At 47.5% G+C, this 20,227-nt stretch overlaps 1 protein-coding gene across 5 annotated transcripts in view; it reads left to right on the top strand.

Moving 5' to 3' along the window:
• The window catches only part of LOC137562521 (vitelline membrane outer layer protein 1-like), a 141,226-nt gene that overhangs the window by 73,075 nt on the left and 47,924 nt on the right, over positions 1–20,227 (top strand). Inside the window, exon 1 of one of the 5 annotated variants that reach the window (XM_068273931.1) lies at positions 10,416–10,997. The exons of the other annotated variants lie outside the window; for them this stretch is intronic. Coding sequence (XP_068130032.1) covers positions 10,986–10,997 — 12 coding nt within the window. The 5' untranslated portion in view covers positions 10,416–10,985. Of the gene's footprint in view, positions 1–10,415; positions 10,998–20,227 lie in introns of those variants that run through there. 5 annotated transcript variants of the gene reach the window in all.

The following is a 20,227-nucleotide window of genomic DNA, read 5'->3' as shown; positions in this document are numbered from 1 at the left end:
TTAAAATTTAGAAACACCAAATTTACAGGGTATATTAAGGGGATCAGTGGGAATAAGAGGAAAACAAATTTTTTCAAAAAGACCTTATAGTTTTTGAGAAAATCGATTTTTAAGTTTCAAGGGCAAAAATGTCTTTTAAATGCGGAAAATGTCAGGTTTTTTTGCACAGGTAACAATAGTGTTTTATTTTCATAGATTCCCCCAAGTGGGAAGAGTTTTACTTACTTCGTTCTGAGTGTGGGAAATATTAAAAAAAAAACGACGTGGGGTCCCCCCTCCCAGACCTCTTTAACCCCTTGTCCCCCATGCAGACTGGGATAGCCAGAATGCGGAGCACCGGCCGCGTGGGGCTCCGCACCCTGACTATACCAGCCCGCATGGTCCATGGATTGGGGGGTCTCGGAAGGGGAGGGGCAGCCAAGCTTTCCCCTCCCCCTCCGAGCCCTTGTCCAATCCAAGGACAAGGGGTTCTTCTTCACCTCCGATGGGCGGTGGAGGTGGAGGCCGCGATTTCCTGGGGGGGAGGTTCATGGTGGCATCTGGGAGTCCCCTTTAAAAAGGGGTCCCCCAGATGCCCACCCCCCCTCCCAGGAGAAATGAGTATAGAGGTACTTGTACCCCTTACCCATTTCCTTTAAGAGTTAAAAGTAAATAAACACACAAACACATAGAAAAAGTATTTTAATTGAACAAAAAACATAACCACGAAAAAAGTCCTTTAATATTCTTAATTAACCATTAATACTTACCTGTCCCTTTAAAAGCCAGTTCCCACGCAATATCCTCGGAAATATACTAATCAGTTACAATGTAACAAAGTTATTACAATGTAACAACTTTGTTACTTTGTAACACCACCGCACCCGACGTCACTCGCCGCCACCGCCGCACCCGCACGCACCCGACAGAGCTCTGAGCTATATAGCTCAGAGCTCTCTAAGCATCTTTGTATTTGGGCTCCAAGGAGCCCCATTGGTCCTTAGCAGACCAATGGGGTTCCTTTAAATCAGAAGGAACCCCATTGGTCTGCTAAGGACCAATGGGGCTCCTTGGAGCCCAAATACAAAGATGCTAAGAGAGCTCTGAGCTATATAGCTCAGAGCTCTGTCGGGTCCGTGCGGGACGCTAAGTCCCCGCCGCCTCCCGCTGTCCACCCCGCCTCTCCCACATGTCACCCACATGTCACCCACATGTGGGTGACATGTGGGTGACAGATGTGGGCGGGGCTGACAGCGGGAGGCGGCGGGGACTTAGCGTCCCGCACGGACCCGACAGAGCTCTGAGCTATATAGCTCAGAGCTCTCTTAGCATCTTTGTATTTGGGCTCCAAGGAGCCCCATTGGTCCTTAGCAGACCAATGGGGTTCCTTCTGATTTAAAGGAACCCCATTGGTCTGCTAAGGACCAATGGGGCTCCTTGGAGCCCAAATACAAAGATGCTTAGAGAGCTCTGAGCTATATAGCTCAGAGCTCTGTCGGGTGCGTGCGGGTGCGGCGGTGGCGGCGAGTGACGTCGGGTGCGGTGGTGTTACAAAGTAACAAAGTTGTTACATTGTAATAACTTTGTTACATTGTAACTGATTAGTATATTTCCGAGGATATTGCGTGGGAACTGGCTTTTAAAGGGACAGGTAAGTATTAATGGTTAATTAAGAATATTAAAGGACTTTTTTCGTGGTTATGTTTTTTGTTCAATTAAAATACTTTTTCTATGTGTTTGTGTGTTTATTTACTTTTAACTCTTAAAGGAAATGGGTAAGGGGTACAAGTACCTCTATACTCATTTCTCCTGGGAGGGGGGGTGGGCATCTGGGGGACCCCTTTTTAAAGGGGACTCCCAGATGCCACCATGAACCTCCCCCCCAGGAAATCGCGGCCTCCACCTCCACCGCCCATCGGAGGTGGAGAAGAGCCCCTTGTCCTTGGATTGGACAAGGGCTCGGAGGGGGAGGGGAAAGCTTGGCTGCCCCTCCCCTTCCGAGACCCCCCAATCCATGGACCATGCGGGCTGGTATAGTCAGGGTGCGGAGCCCCACGCGGCCGGTGCTCCGCATTCTGGCTATCCCAGTCTGCATGGGGGACAAGGGGTTAAAGAGGTCTGGGAGGGGGGACCCCACGTCGTTTTTTTTTTAATATTTCCCACACTCAGAACGAAGTAAGTAAAACTCTTCCCACTTGGGGGAATCTATGAAAATAAAACACTATTGTTACCTGTGCAAAAAAACCTGACATTTTCCGCATTTAAAAGACATTTTTGCCCTTGAAACTTAAAAATCGATTTTCTCAAAAACTATAAGGTCTTTTTGAAAAAAAAATTTTTCCTCTTATTACTTCTGATCTCCTTAATATATTCTCCAAATTTGAGGCTCTTAGCACTTAAGGGGGCTTTGCTATTAACCCTTAAAGTCGGCGGCTTTTTTATATTATACGGGAGCGTAATATTACGCGATTACGGCAGACTGTGTAATTTCAATGGGAGTTTACTGTCTTACGCGTAATTTGTTACGCGTAAAACGTAACCCACGGTCTACGCGTAATTAATTACGCGTAATACCGTAACCTTACACGTAACGCTTACGGTGCATTTGTAGTGAATTACGATGCGTAATTACGCTAATGCGTAATTTCGGCCCAGCACTGGTCAGAGCGCCTGCGCAGGAGCCGGGAAGGTAAATATTGACGTCACGGCTGTTCGGAGGGTTGCAGCGAGACCCCCGTGGGACAGAGGACGGCATGGGAAGCCTCATTAGGATCCGGAGGCTCTCCCCACCCGAGGTGAGTACCCCCCAGGGGATCTTTTGATGTTACAGATCCTCTTTAAGGTCTTGCTGCGGGGCCGTACAACTCAGCACACTAGTGATTCCCCCCCCTTTTCTGCCCACCAATAGAGATTTCTGTTGGTGGGCTCTGATCCGTGACGCCCTGTTTGTTTATTTTTTTTGTGTATTTATTTGTTTATGGTTTTTTAATTTTATGACCAGTCCGCCCTCCCTCCCCCCCGCCAGCCAATCACTGCTATCGGCTGTCATAGGAATCACTATAGGTAGCTAGTATAGTTGCCCTCAGTATAGGTAGCACTATTGCCCACAGTTTAGGTAGTATAGTTGCCCCAGTATAGGTAACTAGTATAGTTGCCCCAGTATAGGTAGCTGGTATAGTTGCCCCCAGTATATTTAGCATAGTTGCCCCAGTATAGGTAGCTAATATAGTTGCCCCAGTATAGGTAGCTGGTATAGTTGCCCCAGTATAGGTAACTAGTATAGTTTCCCCAGTATAGGTAGCTGGTATAGTTGCCCCCAGTATAGGTAGCTGGTATAGTTGCCCCAGTATAGGTAGCTGGTATAGTTGCCCCAGTATAGGTAACTAGTATAGTTTCCCCAGTATAGGTAGCTGGTATAGTTGCCCCCAGTATATTTAGCATAGTTGCCCCAGTATAGGTAGCTAATATAGCAGCCCCAGTATAGGTAGCATAGTTTCCCTCAGTATAGGTAGTATAGTTGCCCCAGTATAGGTAACTAGTATAGTTGCCCCAGTATAGGTAGCTGGTATAGTTGCCCCCAGTATATTTAGCACAGTTGCCCCAGTATAGGTAGCTAATATAGCAGCCCCAGTATAGGTAGCATAGTTTCCCTCAGTATAGGTAGTATAGTTGCCCTCAGTATAGGTAGCTAGTGAAGTTGCCGCCAGTATAGGTAGTATAGCAGCCCCAGTATAGGTAGTATAGTTGCCTCAGCATAGATAGCTAGTATATTTGCCTCAGTATAGGTAGCAGCCAGGAAGGGGGCCAGTGGGCACAGCAGTGGGGAGGGGGGTTGGACCCCCCTTCCTCACCTGGGTCCCAGTGTCCACGCTCCCCCACCAGATAGTAGGCCAGCATGTTGATGCGGCGGGCAGGGAATAATTAACTCACCTATCCCAGGCATTGGAGCGCAGTGTGTGTGACATCCCACAAGTCTCTTTCTTCAACGCCGCCCACAATGCTACTCCCTCCAGCTCAACTCACGGCTGACACCCCCCCCCCCCCCCCCCCCCCGGCCTGGCGGACGGCAGTAAGCTGGGTTGCGGCAGGCCAGGCACACTTCCTAGTCCTGCCTGGTGGCGATTCCAGACTTCCACCGCCTGAGGAAGACGCCTCACTTTGCGTCATGGGTGGGCCGGGCCTGAACTCAAGACATTTTTCCGCCACGATCAATAGACTATAGAAGAAAAAACAGGAGGTCCAATCACATTTTTTGCTTAAAAGAAAATAAAACTTTGGATTTTTCTGTAGAACCGATCGTTTTTATCGAAAAAGAGGAAAATCCTTTTTTTTTTTCTTTTTTTTTGCGTCATGTGTTGCTACCTTGAGGCTAATTGGTAAAATCTATCACTGCTTGGCCACTAATGTCACCTAGTTAAAGAAGAACTGTAGTGAAAATAGCATCATTAATATAAGTGCTTATTTTTTACAGTATTCATTTATAGATTATTTAGTCAGTGTTTGCCCATTGTAAAATTTCCTCTCCCTGATTTACATTGTGAAATGTATCACTGGTGGTGACATCTTTAGTTCTAACAGGTGATCTGTGCAGAATGTTCGTTACTGAGAGTTCTATACACAGAGGGAGATACTGCTTGCTTGGCAGTTGGAAAAAGCCGTTCTTTCCAACAGTGCAGCAAGATTTACAGACAGCAAACTGTCAAGACCATGGTCATGACCAGTGGCGGCGCCACGCTGGGGCTTACCCAGGCTTCAGCCCCAGAAAACATACTGTCAGCCCCCCCGAAAGCCCCCCCAGCCGGCCCGGCCGTACTTAAAAAAAAAAGTTCAGGCTAGGCAGACGGAGACGGATCCACGGAGCCGCAAGGGCACGTCAGTGGCGTGTGGTGTATTCACGCTGACGTCATGTGACATACGTCCACACGCTGCACTCGGTGTGGTCCACCTGTCCACTTCAGTGTGTCATACTGCTGCGCACGTGACACGTCGCACTTGAACTTCGCAGTGAGACACACGGGCGGCAACCTGAGGTGAGGAATGATTCAGCCAGACAGGCACCAGTCACTCTGTTGAGTGAGAGAGTCCGGCAGCAGCAGGCACGAGGCAGGACCCCTGGACAGTGAAGTCCACTGAGTGGACAGCCAGCCAGGAATCACAGAATCCATCCGAGATCATGATGTGGGTGGCATGGTGCCCACCCCCCCTGACTGACTCTCTAGACAGGACTCCTGTCAGGTGCAGGTGGGTAACTTTAAGTTAAACAGTCAGAGACAGTCTGACTGTGGTGGGTGCCTGGGGGGTGGTGGGTGGTTGACAGTAAGTGACACATCAGGTGTGTGGGGCCACCAGCCAGGCCTGAGCCTGGAACCTCCAGCCCACCACCAGCCAGGCCTGAGCTGCCTTGGGGCCCCCAGCCCACCACCATCAGCCAGGCCTGAGCTGCCCTGGGGCCCCCAGCCCACTGCCACCAGCCTGACTACATATACTGGGGACAGCTATACGCCTAGCTACATATACTGGGGACATCTAAACACCTAGCTACTGTACCTATACTGCGGACACTGTCTGCCTGTCATTATGTGCATTAACTGGTGAAACGCTGTCTTTCATTACATGCATTTACTGGTGAAAGGCTGTCTGTCATTATGTGCATTTCCTGGTGAAAAGCTGTCTCTTATGTGCATTTACGGGTGAAAGGCTGTCTCTCATTACGTGCATTTACTGGTGAAAGGCTGTCTCTCATTACATGCATTTACTGGGAAAACGCTGTCTGTCATTATGTGCATTAACTGGTGAAAAGCTGTCTCTCATTACATGCATTTACGGGTGAAAGGCTGTCTGTCATTACATGCATTTACTGGTGAAACGCTGTCTCTTATGTGCATTTACTGGTGAAACGCTGTCTCTCATTTCATGCATTTACTGGTTAATCGCTGTCTCATTCCGTGCATTTACTGGGGAGACGCTGTCTCTCATTACGTGCATTTACTGGTGACAGGCTGTCTGTCATTACATGCATTTACTGGTGAAAAGCTGTCACTTATGTGCATTTACTGGTGAAACGCTGTCTCTCATTACATGCATTTACTGGTTAATCGCTGTCTCATTCCGTGCATTTACTGGGGAGATGCTGTCTCTCATTACGTGCATTTACTGGTGACAGGCTGTCTGTCATTACATGCATTTACTGGTGAAAAGCTGTCTCTTATGTGCATTTATTGGTGAAACACTGTCTCTCATTACATGCATTTACTGGTTAATCGCTGTCTCATTATGTGCATTTACTGGTGAAAGGCTGTCTCTTATGTGCATTTACGGGTGAAATGCTGTCTATCATTATGTGCATTTACTGGTGAAAGGCTGTCTCTCATTACATGCATTTTACTGGTGAAAAGCTGTCTCTTATGTGCATTTACTGGTGAAAGGCTGTCTGTCATTACCTGCATTTACTGTTGAAAAGCTGTCTGTCATTACCTGCATTTACTGTTGAAAAGCTGTCTCTTATGTGCATTTGCTGGTGAAAAGCTGTCTGTCATTATGTGCGTTTACTGGTGAAAGGCTGTCTCTCATTATGTGCATTTACTGGTGAAGGGCTGTCTCTCATTACATGCAATTACTGGGGAAACGCTGTCTGTCATTATGTGGTCTGTCATTATGTGCATTTACTTCATTTTTTTTTTAATGTAACATTACATTAGCTGGTACAACTACATTAGTTAGCCCTGCCCACACAATGTTATGACCACGCCCATTTTTTTTGCTGCGGCACGCTACGCGCGCCGCCAATTTCCCTCCTTGAGCCCCGCCTGCCAACCCTTGTGCCCCCTTTGAGCCCCCCAAAAATCTGAAGCTGGAGCCGCCACTGGTCATGACATCACACTGTGGGAGGGGTTTCAATACAACATCAGCCATACAAGCCCCCCTTCCACTAATGATCTATTTTAGAAAAGGTAAAGATTTCTTGTGGGATAGGGGGTATTGGCTACTGACTGGGATGAATTTGAGTCCATGGTTAAAGTTCCTCTTTAAGCAGCTGTGCTGTCTGCTCCTGTGTGCGCTGTCTGCTCCTGTGTGTGCTGTCTGCTCCTGTGTGTGCTGTCTGCTCCTGTGTGTGCTGTCTGCTACTCCTGTGTGCGCTGTCTGCTCCTGTGTGTGCGGTCTGCTGCTCCTGTGTGTGCTGTCTGCTCCTGTGTGCACTGTCTGCTCCTGTGTGTGCTGTCTGCTCCTGTGTGTGCTGTCTGCTCCTGTGTGTGCTGTCTGCTCCTGTGTGCGCTGTCTGCTCCTGTGTGCGCTGTCTGCTCCTGTGTGTGCTGTCTGCTGCTCCTGTGTGCGCTGTCTGCTGCTCCTGTGTGCGCTGTCTGCTCCTGTGTGTGCTGTCTGCTCCTGTGTGTGCTGTCTGCTACTCCTGTGTGCGCTGTCTGCTTCTGTGTGTGCGGTCTGCTGCTCCTGTGTGTGCTGTCTGCTCCTGTGTGCACTGTCTGCTCCTGTGTGCACTGTCTGCTCCTGTGTGTGCTGTCTGCTCCTGTGTGTGCTGTCTGCTCCTGTGTGTGCTGTGTGTGCTGTCTGCTCCTGTGTGTGCTGTCTGCTCCTGTGTGCGCTGTGTGTTCTGTCTGCTCCTGTGTGTTCTGTCTGCTCCTGTGTGTGCTGTGTGTGCTGTCTGCTCCTGTGTGTGCTGTCTGCTCCTGTGTGCGCTGTGTGTGCTGTCTGCTCCTGTGTGCGCTGTGTGTGCTGTCTGCTACTGTGTGCACTGTGTGTGCTGTCTGCTCCTGTGTGCGCTGTGTGTGCTGTCTGCTCCTGTGTGCACTGTGTGTGCTGTCTGCTCCTGTGTGTGCTGTCTGCTCCTGTGTGTGCTGTCTGCTCCTGTGTGCGCTGTCTGCTCCTGTGTGTGCTGTGTGTGCTGTCTGCTCCTGTGTGTGTTGTCTGCTCCTGTGTGCGCTGTGTGTTCTGTCTGCTCCTGTGTGTGCTGTCTGCTCCTGTGTGCGCTGTGTGTTCTGTCTGCTCCTGTGTGTTCTGTCTGCTCCTGTGTGTGCTGTGTGTGCTGTCTGCTCCTGTGTGTGCTGTCTGCTCCTGTGTGTGCTGTGTGTGCTGTCTGCTCCTGTGTGTGCTGTCTGCTCCTGTGTGCGCTGTGTGTGTTGTCTGCTCCTGTGTGTGCTGTCTGCTCCTGTGTGCGCTGTGTGTGCTGTCTGCTCCTGTGTGCGCTGTGTGTGCTGTCTGCTCCTGTGTGCGCTGTCTGCTCCTGTGTGCGCTGTTTGCTCCTGTGTGCACTGTGTGTGCTGTCTGCTCCTGTGTGCGCTGTGTGTGCTGTCTGCTCCTGTGTGTGCTGTCTGCTCCTGTGTGCGCTGTGTGTGCTGTCTGCTCCTGTGTGCGCTGTGTGTGCTGTCTGCTCCTGTGTGCGCTGTGTGTGCTGTCTGCTCCTGTGTGCACTGTGTGTGCTGTCTGCTCCTGTGTGTGCTGTGTGTGCTGTCTGCTCCTGTGTGCGCTGTCTGTGCTGTCTGCTCCTGTGTGCGCTGTGTGTGCTGTCTGCTCCTGTGTGCGCTGTGTGTGCTGTCTGCTCCTGTGTGCGCTGTCTGCTCCTGTGTGCGCTGTGTGTTCTGTCTGCTTTTGTGTGCGCGGTGTGTGCTGTCTGCTCCTGTGTGCGCTGTGTGTTCTGTCTGCTCTTGTGTGCGCTGTGTGTGCTGTCTGCTCCTGTGTGCGCTGTCTGCTCCTGTGTGCGCTGTGTGCGCTGTCTGCTCCTGTGTGCGCTGTCTGCTGCTCCTGTGTGTGACGGCCTTCCCTCACACAGTTCCTGTGTCTCCACAGCTGTGATACGTGATGTCTGCAGCATGTGTGGGACATATAGAAAGTGCTGAACACAGCCGGATAAAGTCCACACACAGGCTGCTGGTTGAGGTGAGGACAGGCTGGACTTTACCCCCTGTGCTTCGGACAGGAAGGAAATGGATAAAGCAGCTAAGTGAGAGATGTACAGCAGCTTCGAGTGACTGCCAGTCAGCTACATACACTGAGCATTTTATGGGGAACAGCTGCTCACCTGCTTATTCATACTGAAGATTTATTTCAAAGTGGACTTGCACAGGAAGGACAACATAGAGCAATGCACCCTGTGTGTATTTAGAGAATTTAGCTTTAACTTCCCCTTATCTGTGACTAATCACAACTGTAATATGATCTCTCAGCTGTGTCAGCTGGCTGCCTCAGCAAAGCAGGTCATTTATATACAAAGGATGTTAACCCTAGTAGACTGCAGATTCATTGCAGGATTATCAGCTGTAACAAAGAAATATATTTCATTAAAAGTTATTATGCTATTGCTTATCTTTAGAAGTTCTGAGTTCAGATCCGCTTTAAAGAGGAACTGTAGTGAAAGATAGTAGTAGGGGAAAAAAAGTAAATCAATACATTTAGGCCTCTTTCACAGTGCGATGTTAGTCGCACGTTAAAAAAAAATGTGTCAACGCAGAGTAACGCACAGCAATACTAAGTATACTGTAATACTATAATACTGTGCGACATTCACAGTGCAAACATTGCGTTTGTGTGTAACGTGTAGCGTTATTAGAAAGTGCTGCATGCAGTGCGTTAGACACGTTATTAGCTGCGTCAGACTGTTTGCACATGCTCAGTAATGACTTGGAAACATACTTTTCATTGCCTGTATGCGCTACTGTATGCGACGATAACGGGGCATTAAGTTGCGTTGCGACTTTAACATCGCATCAGACCGCAACGTCCTACTGTGAAAGAGGCCTCAAAGTGTGAAGTTAAAAAATAAAAGAGAGATCAAGAAAGGATTTGTACAATTCGTTCATGTTGTGTGATCCACCCTAAGCCTGCTGGTCATCATCTTGCTGGAAGACAAGAAAAAAAATAGACAGCACCAACTGCCATTATCCATAACCACACACCCCAACAGTGCAATAGCTTAAAAGTTTTATTTGTTTTCTTTATAGATATACATATGCACAGAGGGAGACACTGGTTGCTTGGCAGTTGGAAACGACCATTTTATCCCACAATGCAAGGCCAGAAACCCACTAGGAGCGATTTCTAAACGCTACTGATTTGAAAAAGCTCTTGCTAATGCAATGCTGTCGGGGATTTTTATAAAATCACATCTCTCCAGTGCGACAAATGCAACAAAACTCCAGGCGTTGCTCCCCCTAATGTCAAATGTGTACACGTGGGCATGTGTGAGACGTGACAGATGCCCCTGCGTTGCTCCAGCAACTACGTGGGGTGAGTATACTGCACTGGACACTGGGGGGGGGGGGGGCACATTTGACATTAGGAGGGACAGCATCAGGCTGGCAAGGTGGCGGATGCAGCATCACAAGGCCGAATTGCGGATTGATTTCAGCATGAAATTGATCAGGAATCGGCCTGCGGAGTATGGGCAGCTGACAGATCTCTCCCTGATCAGATTTCATCAGAGAGAGATTTATCTCCCCTGCAATGCAAGGAAGAATTAAAAGCCTGGAGGATAAGTCGGAGGACTCAGAAAACAGAAACAGACGAAACAACTTGCGCCTACTGGGTCTTCCAGAGGGCTGCGAGGGGAAAGACGTGCCTGAGTTCGTGGAGAAGCTCCTGAGGCGGCTTTTACCAGAGGATACCTTTTCCGCATTCTTCGTAATTGAGAGGGCTCACAGAGTTACCAACAAAAAGAACCCACCGGGTGCACCACCTCGAGCCTTAATCTTCAAGATTTTGAACTTTAAAGACCGGGACAATATTCTTGTAGCTGCGAGGAAGGCAGGTGATTTATTTTATGAAAATCAACGGCTGATGCTCTTCCCGGATATTATTGCGGGGACGCAAAAACAACGCCGATCATTTGCTAAAGTCAAAGCCGAGCTGCGTGACCGCAACATAACGTACGCAATGCTTTTCCCGGCAAAGCTCAGGGTCCAGTGGAACGATGAAACAATGTTTTTTGATACCCCCGAGGGTGCAATGACCTGGGTAGATACTTTGCCCTTGCCTCCAAGCTAATTGCTCTACCTCAAATGCTTCGAACTGTAAGTAATTGTTCTTTATTCTGTTAGTATGCCGGCCCTATGCAATGACTCCTTACAATACAATGACTGCACCTAGCATCCTGCTTAAAGGAGAACTGTAGTGAGAGGGATATGGAGGTTGCCATATTTATTTCCTTTTAAGCAATACCAGTTGCCTGGCAGCCCTGATGGTCTATTTGCCTAAAGAAGTGTCTGAATCACACCAGAAACCAGCATGCAGCTAATCTTGTCATATCTGTCTAAATTTGTCAGAAACACCTGATCTGCTGCATGCTTGTTCAGGGCCTATGGCTGAAAGTATTAGAGGCAGAGGATTAACTGAATAGCCAGGCAACTGGTATTGCTTAAAAGGAAATCAATATGGCAGCCTCCATATACCTCTCACTACAGCACGAGTCTATGCTTTTACTACAATATATGGGATAGAGCCTTAAAGGACCGCAGCTTGCTACAGCAATTACTTTATCCCTTATTTCTTTCAGCCTGGTTGGAACTGTTTAATCGTTAATTCCCGCTCTGTTGCGGATGTTTCTCAGTCTGGAACTGATGGCACAATCCGTGCATTTGTCTCCGCTTGTCGCTCTATGTGCTTATAGATATGCACACGGACAGGGAAGCTTGGGTCCCTGATATATTAGACCTGAGTAAATCAAAAGATGTTCTTACTAATTGCTCCTTCCACAATCTCACTAGTATATAGCCATGTACTCTGCAAGCCACTAATGCCTACCGTTTACTTAATAGATATCTGTTCTCTCTACAATGCTTTAAAACTGCTCCTTTGGGGGTCCACATATGGTTTATTAGGATATCGATGTCTTATAATGCAACAGAGTCTGTTTAACTTGTACTATAATAGATGGGCAGATAATTGAAATCTGCCGCTGTTTTTATAGGGTGCCCTTTCGCGCCATTTTCCAGTAACGGCTGCCTGCATTATGTGCATACACTGTATACACCTCATGTATATCCTTTTCTGTGGTTGATAATCCGGCTAGAATAACCTAGACTATACCTTAGACATATATACTATCATCTATTCACCTAGTCTACTACTTAACCACCTTAGCGGTATGGACGAGCTCAGCTCGTCCATTACCGCCAGAGGCTGCCGCTCAGGCCCTGCTGGGCCGATTTTGATCAAATAAAGTGCAGCACACGAGGCGGCACTTTGTCAGCCGCGCGTGCTGCCTGATCGCCGCCGCTCTGCGGCGATCCGCCGCGAGCAGCGGCGAAAGAGGGTCCCCCCAGCCGCCTGAGCCCTGCGCAGCTGGAACAAATAGTTCCGGCCAGCGCTAAGGGCTGGATCGGAGGCGGCTGACGTCAGGACGTCGGCTGACGTCCATGACGTCACTCCGCTCGTCGCCATGGCGACGAAGTAAGCAAAACACGGAAGGCCGCTCATTGCGGCCTTCCGTGTTACTTTTGGCCGCCGGAGGCGATCAGAAGAACGCCTCCGGAGCGCCATCTAGTGGGCTTTCATGCAGCCAACTTTCAGTTGGCTGCATGAAATAGTTTTTTTTTAATTAAAAAAAAACCCCTCCCGCAGCTGCCCTGACGATCTTAATAGAGCGCCAGGGTGGTTAAGCAATATTTCACAGGGTGCAACTAATCTGTGGTATTAATGAACAGAAGCCAAGTGGAGAATGGACGATACTCATATATATGTTTTTTATAGTTCTGTCTTAGTTAAGAAGCACTGTTTTAAATGTCAAGAGATTTTGTGCCCCAGTGTCAATATATCTGAAGGCTTCTAAAGACCCATGGAGGAATAAGATATCCACCCCCCCCCCCCCCCCTTTTTCTGTCCCTGAGTGGGAGGTGGTTTTGGGTGGTGGGCTGATTGCTGTCCCTCCCGGGGTGACCCGTGCGCCTGTCCTCGCATATCTATGCCATGACTCTTCTGATAATCAGCCTGGGTGTGTGGGTCTCCCGGGGAGGATCGCGGTGGGCTCTTTGCCCCTTCCTTCTAGCACTTCATGGTATTCTATGTGTTATGCTAGCCTCTATCGGGGACAGCCTAGAGCTCTTTTATTTCTCCTATGGAGACTAAATATTAGATCTGGTTTTTCAATACAATGTATTGGTAATACACTTGCTCATGTTACCACGTTTAGTGTAAGTCTGTGTTGCTGGCCGTGCCACCAGAAGAATGGATCTTTTCCTAGACACACCACTGCGATTCGTCAGTGATATGATCAAATAATTGCATCGATCTGATCGCTTTGGTGTGTCATAATGCCTTCTACTGGATCTGGGGTCGCGCTCTGCTGCACAGACTATTTCAGAGTTATTAAGATAGCAAATATGGAGTACATAGGCATTATCATACTAGTGTGGGGGAGAATTAGGATACAACTCTTTTCTATTGCTGAGGTATGCAGATACCGAGATCTTGTCTCTGCTTTAAAGAGAACCCGAGGTGGGTTTGAAGAATATTATCTGCATACAGAGGCTGGATCTGCCTATACAGCCCAGCCTCTGTTGCTATCCCAAACCCCCCTAAGGTCCCCCTGCACTCTGCAATCCCTCATAAATCACAGCCACGCTGCTGACAAACAGCTTGTCAGAGCTGGCTGTGTTTATCTCTTTAGTGTCAGTCTGCTGCTCTCCCCGCCTCCTGCAGAACTCCAGTCCCCGCCTGCATCCCTTCCCTCCCTGCTGATTGGAGGGAAGGGACGGGGGCAGGGACCGGAGCTATGCAGGAGGCGGGGGAGCAGCTGAGACTGACACTACAGATGTAAACAGAGCCTCACAGCACGGCTGTGATTTATGAGGGATTGCCGAGTGCAGGGGGACCTTAGTGGGGTTTTGGAATAGCAACAGAGGCTGGGCTGTATAGGCAGATCCAGCCTCTGTATGCAGATAACATTCTTTAAACACACCTCGGGTTCTCTTTAAACTCCGATAATCACCTCCAGCAGGGGGCACTGCTGTCTAACTTATAGATCTATTCAAAATAATTCTTGCTACGAAAATAATGAGAAGCTCTTGGAAAACGCCCCATCAGTATTATCCATCTGCCTCTCTCTGAGCGGTATGAGGGTGATGTGGGGACTTTTTCTCTATCTCCACAACTCAAGAGATACTTCTAATATGCTAGAGACTAAATTTATGTAGCAGATATGCATCTCTTGTTAAATCCGGAGTGTTAGAGACAATGTTACTCTATCTCAAGTGTTCTTAGATCAACCCTTTGATACACAGTTATATGTTTGTATTGTGGCAACCACGAGTCTCTGCATCCTCGGCAGTGGAATACCTAGTCTCTAATGTGTAGGTGGACCTATTTCAGGTGGTAATATGAATCTTGGGTCCTTGGGATATATATATCTGTGGTTGGGATTAGTGCACGGATACAATGTTGTATGTTTAATTTGCTGTTCAAATACCTTCAAGTTACGTACCCCCTTCTCAGATTGAGTTGGGTGCTCGGGCAGCGGTGTTCCTCATACGGTCTGCTTCCCCTCAGATAAAAACAAGGAACCTCAAGAGCCCCGATAGTGTAATATGTACTGGTAAATGGTTACTAGATAGAGTAAATATTAATACTCACAAACCAGGGTTACCAACTTACCATTAGGCAACCACTGTAAAGGCAGGTGGGGAGATTTTCCTGACCCCACTCAGGAATAAGAAGTCGCTCTCTGTAGATGAGAAAAAAGGGGGTTCAACCCTCCACCCAGGGTGGACTCAATATTGTGCAGGAGAACAGAGGCGCCAAAAGGATAAAAGGAGCTAAATGAGCTTGAAAACCAAATTCTTGGTAAATAGAGGAGGTAGTGGTGGACTTACCTCCTCCAAGTAGACACACAACGACTGTAGTAAAGACAGTCAATATATTTTATTTATGAACTCCAAACATGCAACGCGTTTCACAGGTTTGATCCCGCTTCATCAGGCAATAACAACGGAGCAATAGCATATGTGGTCAGTAGAAGAGCCAGGCACCTCTGGACAGCTTTTAAGCTCATTTAGCTTCCTTTTATCCTTTTGGCGCCTCTGTTCTCCTACTTCCCCTCAGAGGTAAAGTTTATAGTTTCCTAGTATATAGGTCTACAATTATTTAGTCTCTTTCCCTCTGTGACAGCTGTTAATTGTTAGGATGCAAGACACGCTCTTTCCTATGGTGTTGGTAAGAGGTGTAGGGTGGGGGGATGTTGGGGTTTTATTTCTTTTCTTTGTTTCTCTTCTCTCCTGACTCTGGGCTCCTCCCCTGGCCGTGCCGGGCCGTGCTGATAATCATGCTTCGAATCTTCTCCATGACTGCTGGTATAATGCTTCCATATTTACTAGACATCCATAATGGATACACTTAAATGCATCTGTTTGAATACAAGGGGTTTAGGCTCTAAGGTCAAGAGGTCCTTAGTCTTCAACTACTTAAAACAATATCATATATGCATTTTACTTGAAACACACTTGATCGGTAATAAAATACTATCACTCAGGCGTCCTTGGGTATCACAATATTATCACTCTACATATTCCTCATATTTAACCCCCTTGGCGGTATGAAAAATACCGCCAGGGGGCAACGCAGCAGTTTTTTTTTAATTTTTTTTTTTTTTAATCATGTAGCGAGCCCAGGGCTCGCTACATGATAGCCGCTGCTCAGCGGCATCCCCCCAGCCCCGCCGATCGCCTCCGGCGATAGGCAATCAGGAAATCCCGTTCAAAGAACGGGATTTCCTGGAGGGCTTCCCCCGTCGCCATGGCGACGGGGCGGGATGACGTCACCGACGTCAGCGACGTCGGGACGTCATTGGGAGACCCGATCCACCCCTTGGCGCTGCCTGGCACTGATTGGCCAGGCAGCGCAGGGGTCTGGGGGGGGGGGGGCCGCGCGCCGCACCGGATAGCGGCGATCGGGCGCGCGGCGGTGGCGATCGGGGTGCTGGCGCAGCTAGCAAAGTGCTAGCTGCGTCTAGCAAAAAAAAATTATTTAAATCGGCCCAGCAGGGCCTGAGCGGCACCCTCCGGCGGCTTACCCCGTGTCACACAGCGCGGTTACCGCTAAGGAGGTTAAGAGGGGTCTCTATTCTTATTCATAAATCCATTCTGATAAAAATCTTAGACTCATTTTGTGATGACCAAGGACGGTTTGTTCTACTTAACTTTGTACTCTACAGTCTTGTATACACTCTCGCAGGTATATATGTGCCCGCTCCAGCCAATAAACAATTGCTATATGGTATCATGGCTAAATCTTCCAGGTGGCATGGTGACAGACTTATTTTAATGGGCGACTTCAACCTTACTATGGATCCCTTGGTGGACAGAACAATTAGCTCTAGCAGGGATGGACGGGAACTTAAAACATGGGCTGAAGGCTACCAGCTACACAGGATGCATGGAGGTGGAAAAATCCCACGGAGAGGGCATTCACCTGCTTTTCCTCAGCACACCGCTCCATGTCCAGAATAGACATAGCTTTTGTCACATCCCCTGTGTTATCCCAAATACAATCTCTAGACATATTGCCGTCAGGTATATCAGATCATGCCCCCATTTCACTTACATTGGTAATAGCTGCAAAACCTAAAGACAGACTATGGAGAATATCCCGCTTCTATATTAATGAACCACATATTCAACCCTTGATCTCTCATGCCCTTGGCAACTATTGGAAAGACAATACGGGATCTACCTCAGAGGCAGTTGTCTGGGATGCAAGCAAAGCAGTCATTAGGGGTCAGTACATGACCATACCGCCCAACATTTTGAGATGAGAAAGAGGGACACTTAAGCCATGCCCCTGCCACACCCCTAAACACACCCCCTAGTCACACATACCATAAAGATTTCGTAAGAAAAATATGTTGTTTTATAATTCAAACCACACTGGTCCTTTCTATCCTGGTTCATTGTCCTTCATATTAACACTTTAAAATTAGTAATATATAAATTTACAGAATGGGAATAAAGTTTATAGACAATCAAACATATTTTTCAGCAGAGAAAAATATATATTTACATAGAAAGAGGGACAAGTGAGGAGGAAAGAGGGACAGAGGGACAGGGCTCCCAAAGATAGACAGTTGGGAGCTATGTATATATTACTTCACCATTTGTTTATGGTGTGTGTGTGGAAAGTGGATGGAGCAGAGCCTGTCTGTGTACCCAGCGTCTCCCCATGCCTTACCTCCATGCACGCTGCCTGCAGCCAGTGTCCTTCCCCCTCCTCAGGTGATTGTGCAGATAGCATAGATGAGGAGGGGGAGGGAAGGTCAGAGGGCACAGCTGCTAGAATCTCAGCCTGGGCAGTGGACAGAGAGTGAGCTGAGCTGCGAGTGCCAGAAGTTTAGAAGGCAGAGGCAGCGAAGTGAGGAGAATGTGCGTAGATCAGAGCAGTCACCGCGGGGCTTTGTAAATTATGTCATTACTCTGTATAGGAAGCAAGTCCCGCGGTAACTGCTCTGTTCTCTGTACTGTCGCTCTCCAGCTTGAGTGCTTAGCCCGGGACTTAGGCAGGCTATCGCGGGAGGGGGGATGAAGCCTTCCAAACCGGGACCATCCCGACGAGATTGGGGCGGTTGCGGAGTATGCATGACTGAACTTAAAGCTTTCAAACAAACGCTAGAGCACATATATCAAGCCTTGAAAATCAGGCTAGGGATGCAGAGCAGATCTTTATACAGACCAATACCCTCGACAATTGGAAGAACTGGCAACAATTAATTAGGCAGTGGAGTCTGGCTCAAGTATCGCTAACTAAGAATGCTCTTTTGCACCAGACGCAACGTATTTTCGAATTTGGTGACAAAAACAGCAAACTATTAGCCTGGCTGTCTAGAGACTTCACTGCTCCTATCAGGGCCGAGGCATAGGCTGGAGAGGCTCCAGCCTCAGGGCGCAGTGTAGGAGGGGGCGCACAATTTATTCAGCTGTCATTCCTAATTGTGTATTAAGCAGAAAGAAATAAGAAAAGGGGATACATAGCAGTGACTGCAAGCCAGATAACTACATATTAAGGTGTTGGGGAGGTTGTGGGCCCTGTGGCCCTCTTAGTCTAATAGCAATCAATGTGTGACGGCTGGGGTGGCAGGGATGGAGGGGCGCACTTTGGTGTCTCAGCCTTGGGTGCTGGAGGACCTTGTCCCGGCTCTGGCTCCTATAGCTATCCCGACTATTCTAGACTGTAACAATCTCCCATTGGTTGATCCTGAACACATTAATGCTGCTTTTAGAGCCTTCTATAAATCCCTATACTCCTCCAAAGTTCGTTATACCCCTAGTGATCTCGATAGATATCTTACGGATATAGACATGCCAGCCCTTTCTGATCAAGACAAAATCAATCTAGATAAATTAATATCCATTGAAGAGGTTCAAGAAGCCATAGGCAACCATAAACCTAACAAAACTCCCGGTTCAGATGGCCTTCCCTCTGAATTTTACCAGTGCTATTCTTATATTTTGGCCCCTAAATTATGTTCATTATTTAATGAAGTACTGGAAGGTCATCCCCTACCGGAATCATTTTCGGAAGCAATAATTATTCTTATCCTCAAACCTGGGAAGGACCCAACATTATGTGGGTCATATAGACCAATCTCTTTATTAAATACAGACGCTAAAATCCTTGCTAAAATACTAGCAAATAGGATCAAACCAATCATTACTACATTAATACATACATTACTACATTAATACTGGTAATACTATTTCGGAACCCTTCCAGTTATATAGAGGAACACGTCAGAGCTGCCCGCTCTCTCCGTATATTTTTGCCCTTGCAATTGAACCCATGGCCATACTAATACGGGACTCTACTCAAATTCAGGGAATCCCAGTGGGGTGTATCGAAGAGAGAATCTCGCTTTATGCGGATGACACAATTCTCTATCTAAATGACCCAGAGGATTCCTTAACTTCTGCTCTTGACATTATTACAACATTCGGCTCGTTTTCCGGGCTTAAAATCAACCGAGATAAGTCTGTCATCATGCCCCTGGATAACTCCTGGCCCAATATATCTCCCCACTCACTACAATGGGTATCCCAATTTAAATACCTGGGTATTCTAGTTACCAACTGTGTGCAGGACTACTTTGGTCTGAATGTTAAACCGGTGGTAGATGCTTTTTGTAGTAGGTCCCAGACGTGGAAACATCTGCCTCTTTCTCTTATCGGGAAAATCAACATTTTTAAAATTATTTTCTTGCCTAAATTTCTCTACGTACTTCATAACTCCCCTACTGTAATTTCGAAAAAATTCTTCACAAACCTCCACTCCTTAATCTGTACATTTATCTGGTCGGGTCAAGTCCCTAAAATAGCTCTGAGTACCCTGCAACTTTCTATAGATCAAGGTGGCCTGGCTCTTCCTAACATGCAATTATACTACTATGCTGCAATCCTAGTCACTGCTAGATGGTGGTTCGCTCAAGACAGATACAACCCTGCTGTTGTAACTGAGGCGGCCCGTCTGGGATCCTACGAGAGGCTTACACTACTACCTTACAGAGGCACGACAAACGATGAACGATGCACTGCTCCGATGCAAACAGTATGTAAAGTGTGGGTGGAGGCAAGGACATTTTTGGGAGTGGATGATGTAATCTCCCCATATGCCCCTCTATGGGACAATCCTAAACTATCTCATTTCACTCAGATCCATGATCCTAAAGTGTGGGCCACTGCAGGTATAAAAAACTTGCAACATATTGTTCGTAATGGATCGCTGTTAAAGAGAAACTCCGACCAAGAATTGAACTTTATCCCAATCAGTAGCTGATACCCACTTTTACATGAAAAATATAATGATTTTCACAAACAGACCATCAGGGGGCGCTGTATGACTGATTTTGTGCTGAAACCCCTCCCACAAGAGGCTCTGGTACCCTACGGTACTCTGGGCAAACTGCCACAATGTAACAATGACACACACAGGAAATGGCTGTTTATAGCTGTCTGTTAAAGCCAGAACAGCTACATAATCTGCCCACAGTAACAATGTCACCATGTAATACATGTCAGAATGTAAATCTGGGAGAGGAAAGATTTTACAATGAGCAAACTCTGACTAAATCATGTATACATAATTATTGTAAAAATTAAGCACCTTTTTATATTAAATTATTTTCACTGGAGTTCCTCTTTAACATTTAACGAACTTAAACAAACCTTCTTCATTGCGAACAAGATGTTCTTTCGCTACCTACAACTCCGACATGCATTCTCAGCGCAGTTTCCTAATGGTGCACCAGAGTTGGCAGTAAATAACC

Source organism: Hyperolius riggenbachi, chromosome 3, assembly GCF_040937935.1.
Source record: "Hyperolius riggenbachi isolate aHypRig1 chromosome 3, aHypRig1.pri, whole genome shotgun sequence".
NCBI classification, from domain to species: Eukaryota; Metazoa; Chordata; class Amphibia; order Anura; family Hyperoliidae; genus Hyperolius; species Hyperolius riggenbachi.
Note: the sequence above shows the minus strand (reverse complement) of the source record. Positions and strands in the feature narration are given on the sequence as shown.